This window comes from Mustela putorius, unplaced genomic scaffold, assembly GCF_011764305.1.
Source record: "Mustela putorius furo isolate JIRA1106 unplaced genomic scaffold, ASM1176430v1.1 tig00537350_pilon_pilon_pilon, whole genome shotgun sequence".
NCBI lineage: Eukaryota > Metazoa > Chordata > Mammalia > Carnivora > Mustelidae > Mustela > Mustela putorius.
This window is the reverse complement of record NW_025422471.1, coordinates 22,668,367-22,691,128: the sequence shown is the minus strand read 5'-3', so window position 1 is coordinate 22,691,128 and position 22,762 is coordinate 22,668,367. Positions and strand designations below refer to the sequence as shown.

General features: G+C 38.0%; 1 protein-coding gene and 1 pseudogene across 1 annotated transcript in view; one reads left to right on the top strand and one right to left on the bottom strand.

Annotated features, from left to right (window-relative positions):
- The window catches only part of JMY (junction mediating and regulatory protein, p53 cofactor), a 111,293-nt gene that overhangs the window by 40,939 nt on the left and 47,592 nt on the right, over positions 1 to 22,762 (top strand). Inside the window, exon 3 of the mRNA XM_004766816.3 lies at positions 19,566 to 19,716. Within this exon, the coding sequence (XP_004766873.1) occupies positions 19,566 to 19,716 (151 nt within the window). The remainder of the gene's footprint in view (positions 1 to 19,565; positions 19,717 to 22,762) is intronic.
- Positions 11,016 to 11,337, bottom strand: LOC123390408 (annotated as a pseudogene).

Genomic DNA, 22,762 nt, shown 5'->3' with positions numbered 1-22,762 from the left:
AATCATGGAAACAAATGACAATGAAAATACAACGGTTCAAAATCTGTGGGACACAACAAAGGCAGTCCTGAGAGAAAATATATAGCGGTACAAGCCTTTCTCAAGAAACAAGAAAGGTCTCAGGTACAACCTAACCCTATACCTAAAGGAGCTGGAGAAAGAACAAGAAAGAAACCCTAAGCCCAGCACCTAAAGGAGCTGGAGAAAGAACAAGAAAGAAACCCTAAGCCCAGCAGGAGAAGAGAAATCATAAAGATCAGAGCAGAAATCAATGAAATAGAAACCAAAAAAACAATAGAGCAAATCAACGAAACTAGGAGCTGGTTCTTTGAAAGAATTAATAAAATTGATAAACCCCAGCCCGACATATCAAAAAGAAAAGAGAAAGGACCCAAATAAATAAAATCATGAATGAAAGAGGAGAGATCACAACTAACACCAAAGAAATACAAACTATTATAAGAACATACTATGAGCAACTCTACGCCAACAAATTTGACAATCTGGAAGAAATGGATGCATTCCTAGAAACATATAAACTACCACAACTGAACCAGGAAGAAATAGAAAGCCTGAACAGACCCATAACCAGTAAGGAGATTGAAACAGTCATTAAAAATCTCCAAACAAACAAAAGCCCAGGGCCAGACGGCTTCCCGGGGGAATTCTACCAAACATTTAAAGAAGAACTAATTCCGATTCTCCTGAAACTGTTCCAAAAAATAGAAATGGAAGGAAAACTTCCAAACTCATTTTATGAGGCCAGCATCACCTTGATCCCAAAACCAGACAAGGATCCCATCAAAAAAGAGAGCTATAGACCAATATCCTTGATGAACACAGATGCGAAAATACTCAACAAAATACTAGCCAATAGGATTCAACAGTACATTAAAAGGATTATTCACCACGACCAAGTGGGATTTATTCCGGGGCTGCCAAGTTGGTTCAACATCCGCAAATCAGTCAATGTGATACAACACATCAATAAAAGAAAGAATAAGAACCATATGATATTCTCAATAGATGCTGAAAAAGCATTTGACAAAGTACAGCATCCCTTCCTGATCAAAACTCTTCACAGTGTAGGGATAGAGGGCACATACATCAATATCATCCAAGCCATCTATGAAAAACCCACCGCAAATATCATTCTCAATGGAGAAAAACTGAAAGCTTTTCCGCTAAGGTCAGGAACATGGCAGGGATGTCCATTATCACCACTGCTATTCAACATAGTACTAGAGGTCCTAGCCTCAGCAATCAGACAACAAAAGGAAATTAAAGGCATCCAAATCGGCAAAGAAGTCAAATTATCACTCTTCACAGATGATATGATACTACTATATGTGGAAAACCCAAAAGACTCCACTCCAAAACTGCTAGAACTTGTACAGGAATTCAGTAAAGTGTCAGGATATAAAATCAATGCACAGAAATCAGTTGCATTTCTCTACACCAACAACAAGACAGAAGAAAGAGAAATTAAGGAGTCAATCCCATTTACAATTGCACCCAAAACCATAAGATACCTAGGAATAAACCTAACCAAAGAGGCACAGAATCTATACTCAGAAAACTATAAAGTACTCATGAAAGAAATTGAGGAAGACACAAAGAAATGGAAAAATGTTCCATGCTCCTGGATTGGAAGAATAAATATTGTGAAAATGTCTGTGCTACCTAAAGCAATCTACACATTTAATGCAATTCCTATCAAAGTACCATCCATCTTTTTCAAAGAAATGGAACAAATAATGCTAAAATTTATATGGAACCAGAATAGACCTCGAGTAGCCAAAGGGATATTGAAAAAGAAAGCCAACGTTGGTGGCATCACAATTCCGGACTTCAAGCTCTATTACAAAGCTGTCATCATCAAGACAGCATGGTACTGGCACAGAAACAGACACATAGATCAATGGAACAGAATAGAGAGCCCAGAAATAGACCCTCAACTCTACAGTCAACTAATCTTCGACAAAGCAGGAAAGAATGTCCAATGGAAAAAAGACAGCCTCTTCAATAAATGGTGCTGGGAAAACTGGACAGCCACATGCAGAAAAATGAAATTGGACCATTTCCTTATACCACACACAAAAATAGACTCAAAATGGATGAAGGACCTCAATGTGCGAAAGGAATCCATCAAAATCCTTGAGGAGAATACAGGCAGCAACCTCTTCGACCTCAGCCGCAGCAACATCTTCCTAGGAACAACACCAATGGCAAGGGAAGCAAGGGCAAAACTGAACTATTGGGATTTCATCAAGATCAAAAAGTTTTGCACAGCAAAGGAAACAGTTAACAAAATCAAAAGACAACTGACAGAATAGGAGAAGATATTTGCAAATGACATATCAGATAAAGGACTAGTGTCCAGAATCTATAAAGAACTTAGCAAACTCAACACCCACAGAACAAATAATCCAATCAAGAAATGGGCAGAGGACATGAACAGACATTTCTGCAAAGAAGACATCCAGATGGCCAACAGACACATGAAAAAATGCTCCATATCACTCGGCATCAGGGAAATACAAATCAAAACCACAATGAGATATCACCTCACACAAGTCTAAAATAAACAAGTCAGGAAATGACAGATGCTGGCGAGGATGCGGAGAAAGGGGAACCCTCCTACACTGTTGGTGGGAATGCAAGCTGGTGCAGCCACTCTGGAAAACAGCATGGAGGTTCCTCAAAATGTTGAAAATAGAACTGCCCTATGACCCAGCAATTGCACCCTTGGGTATTTACCCTAAACATACAAACATAGTGATCCAAAGGGGCACGTGCACCCGAATGTTTATAGCAGCAATGTCCACAATAGCCAGACTATGGGAAGAACCTAGATGTCCATCAACAGATGAATGGATCAAGAAGATGTGGTATATATACACAATGGAATACTATGCAGCCATCAAAAGAAATGAAATCTTGCCATTTGCGACAACATGGATGGAACTAGAGCGTATCATGCTTAGCGAAATAAGTCAAGCGGAGAAAGACAACTATCATATGATCTCCCTGATATGAGGAAGTGGTGATGCAACATGGGGGCTTAAGTGGGTAGGAGAAGAATAAATGAAACAAGATGGGATTGGGAGGGAGGCAAACTATAAGTGACTCTTAATTTCACAAAACAAACTGATGGTTGCTGGTGGGAGGAGGTGGGATTATGGACATTGGGGAGGGTGTGTGCTTTGGTGAGTGCTGTGAAGTGTGTAAACCTGGTGATTCACAGACCTGTACCCCTGGGGATAAAAATATATGTTTATAAAAAATAAAAAAAATAATAATCTATGAGATTTAGTTTTCATGTGTAAAGTGTGCTTTACATTTTTGAGGCAGGTGTTCTTTGCATGGTGTTCTTTTAGCTTCTCTTTTTTTTAATCTATGTTTTTGTTGAAATTACAGAGATACAGCCTTAGCTCTGTAAAATTTTATCCTGAACCTTTGGCAAGATACCAAGGGATGAAGCTTAAGCTGTATTTATAGAGAAATTTATAGTTATTAGAGAAGAAAGTTCTAAAATCAGTCATCCAAACTTTCACCCTAAGAAGCTAGAAAAAGAGAGCAAGTTAAACCCAAAAAACTAAGAGTGGGGTCATTGAAAAAAAGAAATGATAGATTGAAGAAAAGAGCACTGAAACCAAAACCTGGTTGTCTGGGGCAGGGGGGCGGAGAACTCTATATTTTATAAACCTAGCTGAATTTTTTTTTTTTTAAAGCCCCACATTGTTAGGACTGAAAGTACAGATATAATTACAGATTCTATAAATGTTAAAGTTAATAAAGAAATATGAACAGATTGGTACCAATGCATGGTCTGATTTAGATGAAATGGATACATTTCTTAGAAAAAATGAAAGTTATCAAAATAATTTCAAGGAGAAATAGAAGAATATAGGGAGCACTGTATTAACAGAGTTGAGTTCATAATTCAGAACATTCCTATAAAGAAATCGACAAGTCCAGAACACATTGGAGAATTTATGAAACATGTAAAGTAGAAATAATGCAAAATCTGCACAAACTCAGAAAACAAGGGAGGGAATTGTTCCCAACTAATTTTTTAGGCCAGCATTATCCTGATACTAAAATCAAATGATGTTACAGAAAAAAGAGAACTAGAGATAGATGACCCTCATGAATATAGATGCAGTAATTCTTAACATGATCTTAAAAAATAGAGTCTAACAGGGACATCTGGGTACTCAGTCATTGAGCATGTGCCTTCAGTTTAGGTCATGATCCCAGGGTCCTGAGGATCGAGCCCTGCGTAGGGCTCCCTGCTTAGTAGGGAGTTTGCTTCTCCTTGCTCTGCTCCTCCCTACCTCACTCTCTCTGAAATAAATAAATCTTTTAAAAAATAAGATCTAGTAATCTATAAAAATAGTACAGTATATATGAATAGGGTTTATCTCAAATGCAAGGTTGTTTTAACATTCAGAAATAAACCAGTATAATTTACCATATTAGACTAAAGGGAAAAAACCAGTATATTTCTATGGGTGCAGAAAAGCAATTAACAAAATTCAGTATCCATTCATGGTAAAAACCCAGCACACTAGGAAGAAAAGGGATTTCCTTAGGGGCACCTGCGTGGCTCAGTGGGTTAGGCCTCTGCCTTCGGCTCAGGTCATGATCTCAGGATCCTGGGATCGAGCCCCACATCGGGCTCTCTGCTCAGCAGGGAGCCTGCTTTCCTCTCTCTCTGCCTGCCTCTCTGCCTACTGTGAACTCTCTCTGTCAAATAAATAAATAAAATCTTAAAAAAAAAAAAAAAAAAAAAAGAAAAGGGATTTCCTTGACCTGATAGGGTGTGTATGAAAAGCCTACCTAACATCATATATGATGGTGAATGACTAAATTCTTATACCTGTGATTGGGAACAAGGCAAGATTGTTTACTCTCACCACTTTAATTCAGTATTTTTCTGGAGTTCATAGCCAGAAAAAGTAAAAGGCATATAAATTAGAAGAACAAAATAAAGCTATCTGTACTTACAGATAATGTAATCATGTATATAAAATGTACTAAGGGTTTTTGTTTTTTTTTTTTTTTAAGATTCCATTTATGGAGTGCTTGTGTGGCTCAGTCAGTTAAACGTCTACTTTTGGCTCAGGTCATAATCCTATGGTCCCAGAATCAAGCCACACATCAAGCTCCCTGCTCAGCTGAGAGCCTGCTTCTCCCTCTCCCTCTACCCCTGCCCACCACCCCACCTCATGTTTGTGCTCCCTTTCTTGCTCTATCTCAAATAAATAAATAAAATCTTCAAAAAAAAAAAATTCCATTTCTCTGTTTGACAGGGAAAGAGAGAGAGAACACAAGCATGGGGAGCCACCCAGCTGTCCCTCTCCTAAGGAACCTTTAGCCAAAAAACCTGTTGAAATAATACGTAAATTTAGTTACAAGGTTAATGTTAAAAATTCAATTGCATTTTCTAATCTTTTAGAAATGAAAATTACAGAGGTGCCTGGGTGGCTCAGTGGGTTAAAGCCTCTACCTTCTGCTCAGGTCAGGATCCCAGGGTCCTGGGATCGAGCCCCGCATTGGGCTCTCTGATCGGCAGGGAGCCTGCTTCATCCTCTCTCTCTGCCTGCCTCTCTGCTTACTTGTGATCTTTGTCAAATAAATAAAAGTCTTTAGAAAAGAAAATTACAGAAACTTTAAAATACCATTATAAGCATCTCTGGACATGAACTCTTCAGGAAATGTATTTTACAAAATATATGAAAGTTCTGTCTTCTGAAAATTGCAAAGCTTTGCTGAGGGACTCTAAGTGTACCGTAAGAAATGGGAAGATCATGTTAATAGTATGGAAGACTCAGTAATGTTTAGATGTCAGTTTTCAGTTGATCTAGATTCAAATTAAAATTCTAGTAAGTTTCTCCCCCCAGAAACTGACAAACGAATTACAAATTTTTATGGAAAGGCAGAGTATGGCTTTAACAATTTTGAAAAAGATAAAATTGGAGGGCTTATTACCTGACTTGAAAACTTCTGGAAAACTAGTCAAATCCAGAAACAGATACATGGTTATATAGTAAGTTTTTCACGAAGGTGACAGAGCAGTTAAGTGGGGGAAGGAATAATCTTTCCACGAAATGGTACCAGAACAACTGCATACCCACATTAAAAAAAATTGATCTGAGTTTTTATACCATATGGAAAAATTAACTTCAAATCCATTTTAGACCTAAACAGACTCTCATGTTCTCAAATGTGTTTAAGAGGGCTGCCTGGGTGGCTCAGTAAGTGTCAACTCTTTATTTTGACTCAGGTCATAATCTCAAGGTCATGAGGTCAAGCCCTGTTTTGGCTCAGTGCTAGATGTAGAGCCTGTTTAAGATCGTTACCTCTCTTCCTCTCCCTGCCACCACTCCCCTACTTCTCTCTTTAAAAAAAAAAAAAAAATTTTAATGTAAGAAATTGTAGAAAGTTTTGACAATTTTGGGAAAGAAAAGGTAAAGACTTTTTAGGATGCAGAAAAGTTAAGCCATAAACTTTATATTTTTTGTAAATTTTTTAGAAGATTTTATTTATTTATTTGATACAGAGAGAGAGAGCACAAGCAGGGGGAGCAGCAGGCAGAGGGGGAGAGAGAGAAGCAGGCTCCTGGCTGAGCATGACCTGAGCCGAAGGCATCTGCCTAACCAACTGAGCTACCCAGACGTTCCCATGAACCATAAACTTAAAAAAATTTGTTGATAAATTGGACTTCACCAAAATTAAACACTTACTTTTGAAAGATCGTTAAGAAAAAGAAGGCAAGCTCACGGAATGGGAGAAAATACTTGTAATACGTCTGAAAAAGAAATTATAAAGATCAATGACAACCAAAAAATTTTTAAATTGGCTAAATTCTTAAAAGACCTTAAAGAAATGGCTAATGAGCACATACAGAGAAACTTAAAATTGTCATCTTGGAAATTCAGATTAAAACCATAATAAGACACACACCCATTAGAGTGAGTATCATTTAAAATTCTGGAACTAGGATGCCTGGGTGGCTCAGTTGCTAAGGCATCTGCCTTTGGCTCAGGGTGTGATCCTGTGGTCCTGGGATCCCGCCCCACATCAGGTTCTCTGCTTAGTGAGGAATCTGCTTCTCCCCACCCCCCATCTAGTCTCTCTGTTCGTCAAATGAATAAATAAAATCTTAAAAAATAAAGCTGTGGCATTCCCAAGGGCTGTTGAGGTTATAGAGTAACTATAATTCTCAAATATTCTAGCATATTTTGTAGTGGTGTAACCCATTTTGGTAAACAGTTTGGCTGTTACTTGAGGAGTTAGATATAGACATACTTCAGTACTCAGCTATTCAAATCCTAGTTATAAAAGAGAAATGAGGGGCGCCTGGGTGGCTCAGTGGATTAAGCCGCTGCCTTCGGCTCAGGTCATGATCTCAGTGTCTTGGGATCGAGTCCCGCATCGGGCTATCTGCTCAGCAGGGAGCCTGCTTCCCCCTCTGTCTCTGCCTGCCTCTCTGCCTACTTGTGATCTCTCTCTGTCAAATAAAATAAATAAAATCTTTAAAATAAAAAACAAAAAGAGAGAAATAAAAACATCTGCTCGTACGACAGGTACAAGAATACTCATGCCACTTTTCTTCACAGTGGCGCCTAACTGGAATAGCCTAAATAACTATCAGCGGGTGAATGGATAGGCAAAATGGGGTATTTCCATGTTACAGAATAGTCAGCTATGCAAAGGAATTTACCTTTGATAGTCACAACAACATGGATAAATCTGAAATCTTGCTAAGTCAAAGAAACCAAGTACAAAAGCATATATTCATGTGTGAAGGGATGGATGGCATGAGGAATCTTTTTGGAGGTGATAGAAATGTTTTATGTCTTGATTGTAGTGATTGTTGCTTGGGTGTATACAGCTATTAAAACTCATCAAAAATTGACTTTAAATGGATTAATTTTTATGTAAATTAAACTTTTATTAATAGTTTACAAAAAGTATGCTGAACAAAAGGCAACAGACACAGTGTAAACTATATGAATCCATTAATGTGAAATTTTGGAGTTGATGGTTTTGATCTATATTGACAAAGCTTAGCACTCCTTGCCTCGGGTTGGCCAATGGAGATTGAGAGGGAACAGGTGTAACAGAATCCTTTGGGTGATGGATACACTCTAAATTTTGGTTGTAGTGGTTTTTACATAGATATGTAAACTTGTCAGAATTCATCAAAATTTACACTTATGTCAGGAATATTCTGCTGTATGTAAATTATAACTTAAGGTAATTTTTAAAAATGTATTATGTAAAAGTTGATGTAGAGGCACACAAACTGGAGTGATCAACACTGCCTAAGGATAGATGGAAAAATAGGGAAATCAATTATCTTATATTGAAAGAATCAATACCAATTCAATAGAAAGTGGGTACATATGTCTGCACTGGAGATTGGAATAGACAGTACCCCAGATACAGATAAAATCCGGAATGGTACTGTGAATAGGCATGTGCTTGTGCTTTTCGTCAAAATATTGAATAAATTATAAAATCTTCGCTCCTACCTGGCACCATTGTTGATGCCAGTATAGCATGGCCGGGATTAAAACACATATCAGTTTGACTGCAAAGCTTGCTGTTTTAATTAAACCACATGGTGTAAACTGTTGGTATGTCTCTCATTTAAGGATTTGTAGGAAATGAGAGGAAAGGTGGTCCAGGACTAGAACACTGTCGCATCCTGTGGAGTTTGACCTGTATTCTGGATTCTTTAGAAAGAACTTAATTTCCAGTGCTTTTAAACTAGATACTAAAACATGATAGAAAAAAAAAATAAGTTAACTTGGTACCCTGAATGTATATTTATATTTGTATTATAAAATATTTATAAGATACATATTTAATATACCTTGATATTTTCTTAAATATTTATATATTAGCATTTTATTATAATAGAGTTACTATATATTTTATATTAAATATACTTTAGTCTTAATTATATTTATATAAATGGTAATTTAAAACTTTTTAAATTTGGTATTCTTATTTTTTTTTTTTTTTTAAAGATTTTATTTATTTGTCAGAGAGAGAGAGGGAGAGAGAGTGAGCACAGGCAGACAGAATGGCAGGCAGAGGGAGAAGCAGGCTCCCTGCCGAGCAAGGAGCCCGATGTGGGACTCGATCCCAGGACGCTGGGATCATGATGAGCCGAAGGCAGCTGCTTAACCAACTGAGCCACCCAGGCGTCTCAATTTGGTATTCTTAAAAGCATCCCTTATTACTTATGGAAAGCCTTTGATCTTTCGACCATACAGCTTTACTCATTGTTCAGATCCAGCTTTGTCTCAAGGCAGAAAGTAATATTGCTCTGTCTCCTAGTTTTAATGCCTCATACAGGTATCTGATTTTTAAAATTTTATTTATGTATTTGAGGGAGCATGAGCAGAGAGAGGGGGAGAGGGAGAAGCAGACTCCCTCTTGAACAGGAAGTCTGATGTGGGGCTTGACCCTAGAATCACCACCTGAGCCACAGACACTTAGCCAACTGAGCCAGCCAGGCATCCCTGTAAATGGTAATTAATAAAGATTTTTCACTAATCCTCTGTCTCATCTATAAGCATTAAGCAATTCCTCCCTACCCAGAATTTTTGGCCTAAAGGTTGTTCTAAGACCCACACCCCTTGACAGAGTTACCAGACTCTATGTCTAATATATTGGCACTCAAAAATGTAACCCCCAGGGGCACCTGGGTGGCTCAGTGGTTTAAGCCTCTGCCTTCAGCTTGGGCCATGATCTCGGTGTCCTAGGATCGAGTGCCATGTCGGGTTCTCTGGTCGGCGGGAAACCTGGTTCCCTCTCTCTCTGCCTGCCTCTTCTGCCTACTTGTGATCTCTCTCTCTGTCAAATAAATAAACAAAATCTTTAAAAAAAAAAAAGTAACCCCCAGACTGGTAGCCTCAGTATCATCTGGGACCTTGTTACCAATACAGATTCCTGGTCCATACCTCAGATATCTACTGAAACTAGGGGGAGGGGCTCTGCAGTCTTCATTGAAACAACCTTCCCAGGTGATTATGATACTTAAGTTTAAGAACCCCAAGTTCAGAAGAACTTGAAACCACTCATGGATGGAACACACTGAACTCCAAAGTTATAGTCTCTCTGGGACTCAGTTTTGGCATCCACAGAGTGAGATTCAAACTAGATGATTCTATCTAGATTATTATTATTTTTTAAACAAGTTTATTTAAACAACAAGATGCTTGACTTGAAGGGAAAAGTATCTAGGATTCATTTCTTTTAGAGTAATTTATCTCTACTTAAAGACAGATTGCTGTACATGTAACACTACATACAAAAAAGTTATAAAATTGTCCTTGGTTTTACAATGATAAATGAAAAACATTAAAATTCTCCAATTGAACAAGGTATGCAAGGATTTTTATGTTGTTCGTTTTTTTGTTAAACAGTGAGAGCAAAATAACTTATTGGAGGGGCGCCTGAGTGGCTCAGTGGGTTAAAGCCTCGGCCTTCAGCTCAGGTCATGATCCCAGGGTCCTGGGATCGAGACCCGCATCGGGCTCTCTGCTCAGCAGAGAGCCTGCTTCCTCCTCTCTCTCTCTCTCTCTGCCTGCCCCTCTGCCTACTTGTGATCTCTCTCTGTCAAATAAATAAATAAAATCTTAAAAAAAAAAATAACTTATTGGAATATAAAGGTTAAGAGCTGACTGAGAATGCCACTAATGGAGAGAGGGGGTATTTTCACAGAAGTAGTATTTTCCCCCATCCCATCTCCATTTGTTGTCGATCAAAACATACCACTGGCCATTTAGTTAAAAAAAATGCAATATGCTTGTGCACATACACAGTTACTTTATGTACAATAAAGGAATGGGGAAGGGGAAAATGAAAGAATAGAGAAAACTATACTGTAGTAGTCGGGATGTGGTGGAACCAAATTGCGGCTTTCTAGTTGAGAGTGTCTGCTTGGTCTGGAGGAACAGAGTTCTGGAGTAAAGTAGCAGGTTCCCTTTTTAGTAGATGACACCTGTCTGCTGCTGGAACACATCAATTGTATCTTCATTCTCCATTTCCGCCTGTCATCAATTGTATCTTCATTCTCCATTTCCGCCTGTGTAGGTGTGTCTGTTTCATTAATTGGCTGCCCATCAAATTGGAATCTGATCTGCCTCATTGACAAACCCTGTCGTTCACAGTAGGCTTTCATTAGTTTACTAAGTGATGTGTGCCTCTTAATCTTCAACTGCACCACAGAACCATCCCACCCCGCCACTTTCAAATTAATATGATCGTTGTTCTCAGTTTGACTCCTTCCTTGGGCTTTTTGTCGGCCATGGCAAGCACTAGAGTATCCTCAGCTGCCACTTCACAAAAGAGGTGCTAGGTCCACACCGAATGAGCATACCTCTATCTAGATTTTTTTTTAAGATGTTATTTATTTATTTGACAGAAATCACAAGTAGGCAGAGAGGCAGGCAGAGATAGAGGAAGGGAAGCAGGCTCCCTTCTGAGCAGAGAGCCTGATGTGGGGCTCTATCCCAGGATCCTGGAATCATGACCCAAGCCAAAGGCAGAGGCTTTAACCCACTGAGCCAGCCAGGTGCCCCCTCTGTCTAGATTTTTTAATCTAGCATATTAACGAGTCAGGGTTAGTTACTGAGTTGGCCCACTGATTTGTCTTTGCATAGCTAAAAGCACTTCAAACACATTGGCTGACTTTTTATACTTGCTGAAAGAAATGAGCAAGGATCTAGAAGGCAGCCTCAGCTCTTTTCTCCCCTTCGTAGCCAGGCACCTCGTTTTGCCAATTATCATCCCACTGCATCTTAAATGTGCTCTTCCACCCTTCCTGTTCCCCAGGACCAAGCAAATCTGTAAGTATCATTGTGTGAGATAGAAAGATACACAATCCCCAGCCCCTGTTCCAGTGGACAAATTAGAAGAGGGTTTTCATCTGGGCAGATGCAGCAGTATACATAGCTTGGCAAAAGATGGGCTGGTTTTCAGTCTCCACTCTGCCCACTTTGTGGGGCACTTAGTGCAGGGTGGTTTTTACACTGTTGGATCACTATATACTATCACATATCAACTGTGAACTGTATAGTGCCATCACTTACCTCTTACCTGAGCTATCTTTTCTTTGGTTTCCTTGCCTTTTAGATTTCTCTCTCCGCTTTTTTTTTTTTTTTTAAGATTTATTTATTTTTAGAGTGAGAACATGCAGGAGAGTGGTGGGACCGGCAAAAGGAGAGAATTTCAAGCAGACTCCCTGCTGAGTATGGAGCCTGACACTGGGCTTGATTTCATGACCCTGAAGTCATGACCAGAGCTGAAATCAAGAGTCAGATGCCCAACCCACTGAGCCACCAGGGTGCCCCAGATTTCTCTCATCTTTAAAAAAAAATTATCAGATCATACTTCTTGAGAATATTGATTTACTTTGAATCCAGAAAAATGCATGAATAAATACTTCCAAATATGATCATGTTATTTTGTTAATCTTAGTCACCTTTAGGTGACTCCTGGGCCCAGAAAATTTGTATTAAAGGTACTACAACGTCAGTATATATACAGATTTATCTTGGCATCTTTTTCACATGAGAATTGGAGGTTTTGTTTTGTTTTATTTTTCTCTTCTTCACCCGCTAACCCAGCAGTAGACAGGAGTAACACTTAAGGTTTCTTATATAAAACCCAGTATCCAAGGAAGTGATGTACTTCATAATAAGTAATTGATGCCAAGAAATTTGTATTTATAAATTAGTCTCACTATAGCCACCTAAACTGACACATACTTTTTTCCGTTTCAAAAGCAGGCACTGTTTTCCATCTAGCCCTGAAATTGAAAACAGAGATGTCATTGTTTTTAAGCTCATGATCCAGCTGACCAGTGCTGTACATTTTTCAGACTTGCCGAGATAGGAAAAGAACTTAGTATCCTGACTTAATGTCTTAGGTACAGTAAACCATAATAACATTTTTAAAAAAGGTAGCTGCAGTGTTAACTACTGAGTTTTAGAAACCATTTAAACAGCACTTAGAAAACATGCATAACATGTTTGTGTTGCGTATATTTGAATATACCTGTACAGTGAAGGTAAAGATAGTCCAACAAAGGACAAGTTATCTTCAAATAATTACCAGCAGATTTTTAAAAGTTTTCTCTTTTGAATAACCCATAGTGTAAGTTTCTTACTTCTGTATAGTGTTTAGGCTTCCAAGTGAAAAGGATTTGGTTAATGATCTGAGTTAAGAATTTTTCATTTTGAACATTGCTTGTTCTATTTATTAGATTTCTGTTCCATAGCTATGTCTATAGGAGTTTGATCGGAAAAGTAAACCAGCTGAAATAGATGGGGAGAATTTAATACAAAGAATTGTTAACTTGGCATAAAGTTGTTAACCAGATGGTTAAGAAGGCAACTAAGATATCAGAGCTAACACTTGTAAAAACAGCCACCACCCCTGGGATTGGTGGCACACAGGCAAGAGATGGCAGTTATTAATGTTTTAGTGTGGAGAGTGGACTCTGTGTGGAGCTGAATTCTGGGGAAGGCAGCATAGGTAATCAGGGCTGGTATGTCTCAGCTGGAAGGAGAGACTCAGATTACTGGGAATAGAGCAGCCCAGTGTTGGTTCCTCTTGCCGAGAGGGTGGGCAGAAAGTGAGGCTAGTTCTGCTAAGGCTGACAAACTGCGAACTGGATTCTGTGAACTGCTTCAGGAAGGAACTGCAGATGCTGGGATGAAGTGAGTCTGCTGATGCTCATAGGAACAGCAAACAAGAAAGTCCAGTGATACACATAGGAAGAAGCAAATCTCTTCTCCCTCCCCCAGACCTTTCTATTGGCAAAGGCTAGACGTGGTTCACAAGCTCCAACTCTAGCATCACAAGGCATAAGGTGAACTTGGAAACTGATGGACAAGAATTTACATATATCTTTAAAATTTCAAAGTTGGGAGAAAAAAAACCCTAGTAACCTAGCTTATGGTTTTAGGTACAATATACCAAGTCCTTGAAAGGGTATAAAGTTTAATCATGTCATTGAAAAGACGTTCTCTCATAACGTGCTGAGTAAGAGTTTAAAATTTGGCTGCAGTGTTAAATTTTCTAAATCTTTGGTCCACATTTGTGAATATTAATCTTATACTTTTTGAGTGTTTAAAAATCAGAGGTAATCACAACAAAGCACAAACTATGATGGTTTTGTTAGATACAAACGAGTCTTCTGAGTCCTTCTATCTGAGCTGACGTCTAAATATGCCACTTAATGCTAAGAGTCCCACAATGGCTTCCTGGTGCCTCTCAAACTAAGTATAATTTCAGCCTGATGTTTTAAGTCCTCCTAATAGTGACCACAACCTCCTTTTCTAGTCTTATCTCACATTGCCTTTATCTGTTTTACCTAAACTCCAGCCATGCTGGACTATTCTGTCTTCTAAGACACTGAACGTAACTGCAAAAGGCTCAGGTTAATTCTTGCCTCCAGCAGACCTTTTGGGTGGTTCTCTTTCCCCATATACCATGTATCTGTCAAAATCATACCCCTCCTTTAGATCCCTCTGCAGTTTTCAACCTCAGTAAAGTAAATCCTGATCTGAACAGCTAAATGAGTTCTCTTCTTGCCAAACGTTTCATTTACCTTAAGGGTCTTAAAATACCTTTATTCTTTTTACACAGAGACACCCTTCACCATTATTAATACCTGGATAGAATTCTACTTGTTCTCTCTCTATATTTTTCCCCTGAAAGTTTTATTTATTTGAGGGAGAGAGAGAGAGGCTCACACATGGTGGAGAGGGGTTGACAGGGACCACCTGAGGGAAAAGAGACTCCCCACTGAGCAGAGAACCCAACACAAGCTCATACCAGATCCCTGAGATCATGACCTGAGCCAAAGGCAGACACTAAACTGGTGGGGCCACCAGTTTAAATTCCTTAAGAATTTAGTTACTCATCATTCCCATTAGAAATTTTCTTCCCAGACTCAGTACTGCAACCTCTATGGCTGGTGCTTACCCGAGTATCCTAGGCATTCTCTATCTTGATAGATTTTTATACTCTATTGTAATTCTTTATTTTAGTGTCTGTGTCTTCCACTAGACTGAGTATCTTTCTGTGCCTGCTGCCTAGTACAATAGTGATGGTGAGAAAATACTATAATACATCATCATTTTGAGTGAATAATTGAATGTTAAATGATTGTGTCAAAGCTCTCACACTTAATAGTAGCACAGCCAGTTCTCCTAATTTGAAGACATTTCTGCAGCACTTTTATCTTTGCTTACCCCACCCTCCAATTAGATCATAAATTTCTTAGGCGGAGAATGTGTGTCTTACGTTACATCCCCTGAAGTACCCAGTACAATGGGATCTTTATTCAAGTTACATAATTGAATGATTCCAGATATTAGCCATGGTAAAGTCTAAAAGGGAGAAAAAAGCAACCATATCCAGTAGCATCATGTAAGTTTAACTCCTGCAGTATGTGACTGGAGATACAGTAATTGTCTTCTGAGAATTAAGAAATTCCAGTCTTGGTTAGTACAGAATCTGGTATCAAGCATCTAAGCTTCTCCTACTGATTTAATTGTCCTTACTTGGCACTATTTTTATGGTCCCAGAAATGGAGCTCAACATAATTCTGTTTTCCAGCTATTAAGGAAGACATTTAGGTTTTGATCATATCTCCATTTCCCCTCCCTCCCACACACACTGGAAAAAAAAGTAAGTCTCATAATTTTGCCTCTTGCTGTTCCTCCTATATGGAAACAGGAGTTCATTGTTTGCTTGACTAGAAACAGGAAGCCTCTGGGGTAATGTGTCCTCATCTTGTCTGGTTGGTATGGTTTGTGAAATGAAGAGATAAAGCATTTTTTTGGTTCATGATTATAAAAGCAGTAGGTATGTATACACACACACACACTCTAAAGAAGATTTGGAAAGTACAGATTTCAAACAGGAAGAAAAATGATCACCCACAATCTAACAAAAGATGACCTCAGTAATATATTCTATATATTTTCTCCTTTTTTCTGGACATTATATAGTTGAAATTATGTCTAGGATTTGATGTGTCTTTACTTAATCTTATAAAAGTGATTGTCCTTTGTTACTAGAAACTTCATAAGCATTATTTTTGTACAGAATTATATAAGTATTATCATTCTCTATTACTAGATATTTGTGACAAGTTTTTTTTCTTCTATTTTGAGTAGCATTGTAGTGAACATCTTTGGTTATTATTCTTTGAAGGTATTTTCTTAAGGTAAGAAGATATGTATAGGGACATCTGGGTGGCTCAGTTGGTTAAGCAGCTGCCTTCGGCTCAGGTCATGATCCCAGCATCCTGGGATCAAGTCCCACATCGGGTTCCTTGCTTGGCGGGGAGCCTGCTTCTCTCTCTGCTTCTGCCTACATTTCTGTCTGCCTGTGCTCATGCTCTCTCTCTCCCTCTCTCTCTCTCTTTCTAACAAATAAAATCTTTAAAAAATAATAATGCCTTTAAAGAGTATGGTATCATACTCTTTATCATACCAATAACTCTGGTTACTTTTTTAAAAAAATATTTACTTAATGAGTTTTTCTAAATGGTTTCTTATCCTACTATGTAAAAACAGCTATTTTGTGTCTTCTTTCCTCCATTCTCCTATACTACATTTTCTTATCTGGATGCTTTTCTTCACAGGGGAAAATGGAGATTATCAAAAAGAAATTCCCCTCATCCTACCAAATCCAAAACTTGACTTTCTTTATGCCCACGGAAGAACTTTCCCTACATTTGCCAAGAGCAGATTCCCTACACCAGTACTCCAGTTCCTTCCCATGTTCTTCTTAAGGACCTTTCTACTATAATTTGCCCTATTTTCCCCTGGCATCTTTCTGTTTTCCTTTTGCTAGATACTTCTTACCACTCACTTCTCAGACTGTTCGATGATCTCCCATTGAAATAAAATATAAAATTTAAAACCCATTAAGGTTTGTCCTCTCCTACCACCACCCTTTTTTCTCTATTCAGATCCCTCAAAAGAATATTTATTTATACACATGTCTACATCTCTCACCTCTCATTAAAAACAGGTGCAGAGTGAATTTTTAATTACTCATTTAGGAAATATTTTAGATTGCATATTTCATGCCAGGCAGTATGCTAGTGAGAAGCAAATAAATAAATAAGCCACACACTCAAAAAATGCCTGTGTCCTCATAGAACTTTAAAGGGAGCAAATAGTTAATAGTTAAAATTCACAAAATCTTATAAGCGCTATGCAGGAAAGTGGTATGTGTTGCACTAAAGAGATTGTAACAGGAAGTCTGGGAAGACTTCCATGAACTAGTAATTGAACTGAGATCTGAAGATGTCATGGGTGTTAATAGGCAAAGAAAATTTGCTTATACTCTAGAACTAAGTTGTTGCTAAGTTCAGTGATCTTATTGCTGTTATATCTGTTGGTACTGGTTGTCATCCTGCTTGACCCCTAAGCAGTGTTGGACAGGTTCAATTTCTCCTCCTTTGACTCTTGCTCCTTATGTGATTCCACACTTGACTGGTGTACCCACTTCCTCTGGCTTTATTTCTGTGGGCTGTTGACCCAGTTTTACAGTCAGTATTCCTTAGGGTTCAATCATGACCCTTTTTCTCATGACTTCCTTAGATAACCTCATTCACTCTGATGGCTGTAAATGTCATCTATATGGCAAGCCACCTAAATTTATATCTCTAGCCATGGCTTTTGCAGAATCAAACTTAATGAAACCAACTACTCCTTCATTGTTTAATTCTTGAGGAAATGGCAGTTCTATATACAGATATTTCTTTAAGATTGTATTTATTTTTTTAATTAATCTCTACACCCAGTGTAGGACTCCATCTTCCAGCCCGAGATGAGGTCTCATGCTCCACCAACTGAGCCAGTTAGGCACCCCCCAATTTTTTTCTAGTCATTTTTTTTCTTTCTTTTTTAAAGATTTTTATTTGGGAGAGAGAAAGAGAGCGTGCACATACTGAGCACACACAAGCAGGTGGAGTGGTAGAGGGAGAAGCAGAGCCCCCGTGGGGCTCTGTCCCAGATCATGACCTGAACCAAAGTCAGAAGCTTAGTTTAATTGAGCTACCCAGATGCCCTTCTAGTCATTCTTGATCCCTTCTTGTGCCTTGCTATTGTCCGTTCATAACACTGCTTATTAGAAATTGCTCATTGTGTGCTGGCTTCTGAACCAGGTGCGCTTGCACCTGGTATATTTCCCCCTCTATCTGGAAACCTCTTCATTTGCTTAAGGAGCAGTATACTGTTTTTTGTATATTTTTGTATATTTGTATATTTTTGTATATTTTCAAGATCAAAACCAAATGTTATCTTCCTCTAGGTTATATTTCCTGGTGATTAAAATTTTATTTTGGGTTCAGACTGTTCTTTTAATTTGTTAATTGCACCATTTAGAGAATATGGCCTGTATTATTTCTACCTCTTAAAATTTTTTTTACAACTTTTTTGGTGGCTCATGATAGTTGATTAGTTTTTTAGAAATATGCCAGGGTGGATTAATACCTTTCTCTGTGTTTTTTTTTTTTTTTATCATCCTAATAAGATGTTCTCATTTAATTTTTTAAGCAGTCTTTTCACACTATATGATAAAGCAGGATGGAATGCACAGAGGATCCATTCCTAGTCTTCCTGGATTTCACCTTTCTTCCATGTTAAACATAGCTGTGTAGTGTTTTTATATGTTTTTATATTAATACTGTCACGTCTGTGAATTTTACTTTAGCATTCATCTAGTACCTCCCTGTCCATCATTCGATTTTTAGCTCTGCTTTGTTCTTTTGTTTTATTTGTAACTCTTGCAAGTAATCATTAATTTTGTCTGTTACTTTTGCCCAGAGATCTTTAGTGCATAGATGGGCTGATTTTTATAAATTATCAGCCTTAAAAATCTGAGTTTTCAATTATTTATGTCAGTTATAAAATAAGTATTTAGTGATACAAATAATTTTTAACCTGAAAATATAATTATCATAAAGTAGGAAATATATTTCTTGTTATCTCAGCACCCCAAAATAACATCTTTATATTTTGCTGTATGTACTTTATTTATATATGAAGGAGGGGAAGGGTGAAAAAGAAGATAGAGAAAGGAATGGGGAACAAATTTCTGTGTCAGAGGTCTTTAACATTATTATTAATTTATTTTTTTTTTAATAAGTTAATGGCTTATACTCTAGGGCAAGAGAAAACAAGTATTGTTTGTTTTAGCCTGAGACACAATGCCTGCCTGATTGTGAACATTCAGTAAATGTTTAAGGAATGAAGAAAGAAAAAGAAAGGGGCTCCTGGGTGGCTCAGCCCTTAAGCATCTGCCTTGGGCTCAGGTCGTAGTCCCAGGGTCCTGGGATTGAGCCCTGCATTGGGCTCCCTGTTCAGCGGGAATCCTGCTTCTCCCTCTTCCACTCCCCCTGCTTGTGTTCCCTGTCTCATTGTTTCTGTCAAATAAAATCTTTCAAAAAGAGAGGAAGAAGAAAAGAAAGAAATGGCCCTCTTAATTTTCCTTTTTTCTGTCTAAAGATTTCCATGGAGAATGATTATCTGGGTCCCCGAAGAATTGAAAGTCTACAAAAAGAAGATGCTGATTGGCAGCGAAAAGCTCACATGGCTGTGCTGTCTATTCAAGATCTTACTGTCAAGTATTTTGAAATCACAGCGAAAGCACAAAAAGGTGAGTTTCCTAGTAAAGTTATTCTTGTTAGATATTTTTGAAAATGACTGAAATATTTCATGTTTGCAGGAGTTCTATAGAAAAATGTATTAAGACTACTCATAGTCCTAGTAGATAAAAAAGATCACTATTAGTAAATTATGGTAGATCCTTTCAGTCTTTTCTGGGCATGTGTTTACACATACTCCACCTTTAAAAATTAGTAATTGGGTATTAGTGTAGCATAAGTCAATTCTGACACTAACCTGTTACCCCACAGCTTATGCGATGAAACTGCCCACATTTAAGACACTACTTGGAACCTTAGAGGGTCCCTGGGCCTTCTGCACTTCTCACCAACTGATGACAAACTTGGGGGTTTGCACGGCCTTTTTAGGTTTGATCATTTGCTACAATGACTCACAGAACTCAGGAAAGTACATGCTTAGAATTACAGTTTATAAATGATAAAAATCAAGACAAGCCAAATGAAGAGAGTCATAGGGCAAGGTCTTTGAAGGTCCATTTCTTTCAACTTCCTTCCATGGGTGGCCATGAAAATCCTTCAATAGCAGTTTAATCTTTGAATTGTTATTTATACCTGAAGTTAGTTTCTGTACTCTTCCAAATAGTCAAAACCTAGTAAAATTCTTTTATGTACTTGGATTTCTTTCTGGACTCTCTTTTCCAATGATAAGCCTTTTCTTATGCTCTGATTAATGATAATAGCTTCATACTAAAATTTATTACCTACATTTATCAATTAACCCTCATTATGATTCAGAAATCTTTTGGGTGTATAGTCAGTTACTTTTCTCTAAGATAATACTATCATCCTTTTTGAAAAATCATTTCTTCCCAAACTAATGTAATTCTTATCAGAACTGCAATATTGTAGACTTTGACAAGAGGATTTTCATATTCATGGGAAGAGTAAATGCTTTATTTTCTTTTTTTATTTTTAAAGATTTTATTTATTTTGAGAGAGAAAGAAAGCACAAGCAGGGGAAGTGCAGAGGGAGAAGGAGAAGCAGACTCCCTGCTGAGCTGGGGACCTGTTGCAGGGGTCCCAGGACCCCGTGATTGTGACCTGAGCTGAAGGCAGACACTCAAATAACTAAGCCACCCGAGCGCCCCACTGCAGTGGTTTTTAACTAAAGGTGATTGCGCCATGCAAAAGGACATTTAACAGTCTCTGGATTAAAGTCTCTGGTCAGTCTCTGACATTTTGGTTGTCACAACTACTAAGAGTGTTACTAGCATTTAGTAGAGCCATGGATTATGTGAAACATCTTATGTTACATAGGACAGCCCAGTCTATGACAAAGAATTTTCTGGCTCAGAAGGTCTAAAGTGCTGAGTTTGAGAAGCTTTAGTCTTCTTAAAAAAAAAAAAAAAAGTATGGTTAATCATATCAGTTAATGCTGAAAAATCATTTGACAAAATACAGCATGCTCTGTGTGACGAAAACACTCAGCAAACTAGGAATAGAAAAGAACTTCTTTAAGTCTGATAAAGCACACCTGCAAAAACCCTATAGCCAACATTGCATTTAATGTGGAAGACTGAATGCTTCCCCCCAAAATAGGTACAAAGTCTAGGATGTTTACTCTTGACCCCTCTTTCTTATTCAGTGTAATGTAACAAATCTTAGTTATAATAAGGCAAGAAAAAGAAATCAGCTTCCAGTTGGAAAGGAAGAAATAAAGTGGTTCCTATTTTAGATAATACTGTTCATGTTGAAAATTGTATGGAATATGTATTTATTTATTTATTAATTTATTAAAAGGTTTTGTTTATTTATTTGATGGAGAGAAACACAGTGAGAGGAAGAATACAAGCAGGGGGAGTGGGAGAGGGAGAAGCAGGCTTCCCGCTGAGCAGAGAGCCCGATGCTCAGGGCTCGATCTCAGGACCCTGGGATCGTGACCTGAGCCAAAGGCAGACGCTTAACCACTGAGCCACCCAGGCGCCCCTAGAATCTATTTTTAAAAACTTCAGACTACCAAGTGACTTTCTCAGGGTAACAGAAAATATGGTCAGCACCCAGAAATGCATCCTATTTATATAGGCAATGAATAGTTGGAAATAGAAATGTTTTTAAAAATTCCATTTATAAAAGTCTGACAAAACATGTACAGGATTCATAGTGCTTGCAATTAGATAACATGAGGAAGAAATCACAGATCTAAGTAAATGGATAGACATGTTGTGTTCATGTATTGGAACATCCAACATAGTAATGATGTCTGTTCTCTCCAAAGCAATCTATAGACTCAACACGGTACCTGCCAAAAAGCAGGACTTTTTCCTATAAACATAAACAGGCTGATTCCAATTTACATGGAAAAGCAAAGTAACTAAAATACCTAAAACAGTTTAGAAAAATAGAAAACCAGAGACATGTTACCTGACTTTATAAATTATAGAGCCACTGTGACATGGTATAATGGAAGGGATAGACTGTGAATCATTGGGATAGAATAGAGAATAATAAACTCACAACACATGGCCATTTACTCTGCATTTTAGCGCCAGAAAAGATGTTCAAGGCCATCAGTCATTAGTATGCAAATTAAAATCACAATGAGGTAGCGACACATGCCTGTTAGAATGGCTAAAATAAAAAAAAAATACTAACAATATCAAGGGTAGACAAGGATGTAGAATAACTAAAGAACCCTTCCTCTATTGCTGGCTGTAATGTAAAATTGTACAGTCTCTGGAAAATGAATGCAATATTTAAAATATTTATTTATTTGAGGTAGATAGAGTGAAAGAGAGCACATGCAGAGGGAGAGAGAAAAGCAGACTCCCTGATGTGGGGCTTAATACCAGGACTGTGGGATCATGACCCAAGCCCAAGGTAGATGCTTAACTAACTGAGCCAATTGCGGTGCAATTTCTTGGTAAGTTAAAGATGTGCTTACTGTATGAACTAAGAATCGCATTTGTGGGTATTCACCTTAGAGCATAATGACAATTTAAAAAATAAATGATAACTACAGTACATTAAAATGTTAGTAATAGGGGCACCTGGGTGGCTCAGTAGGTTAAAGCCTCTGCC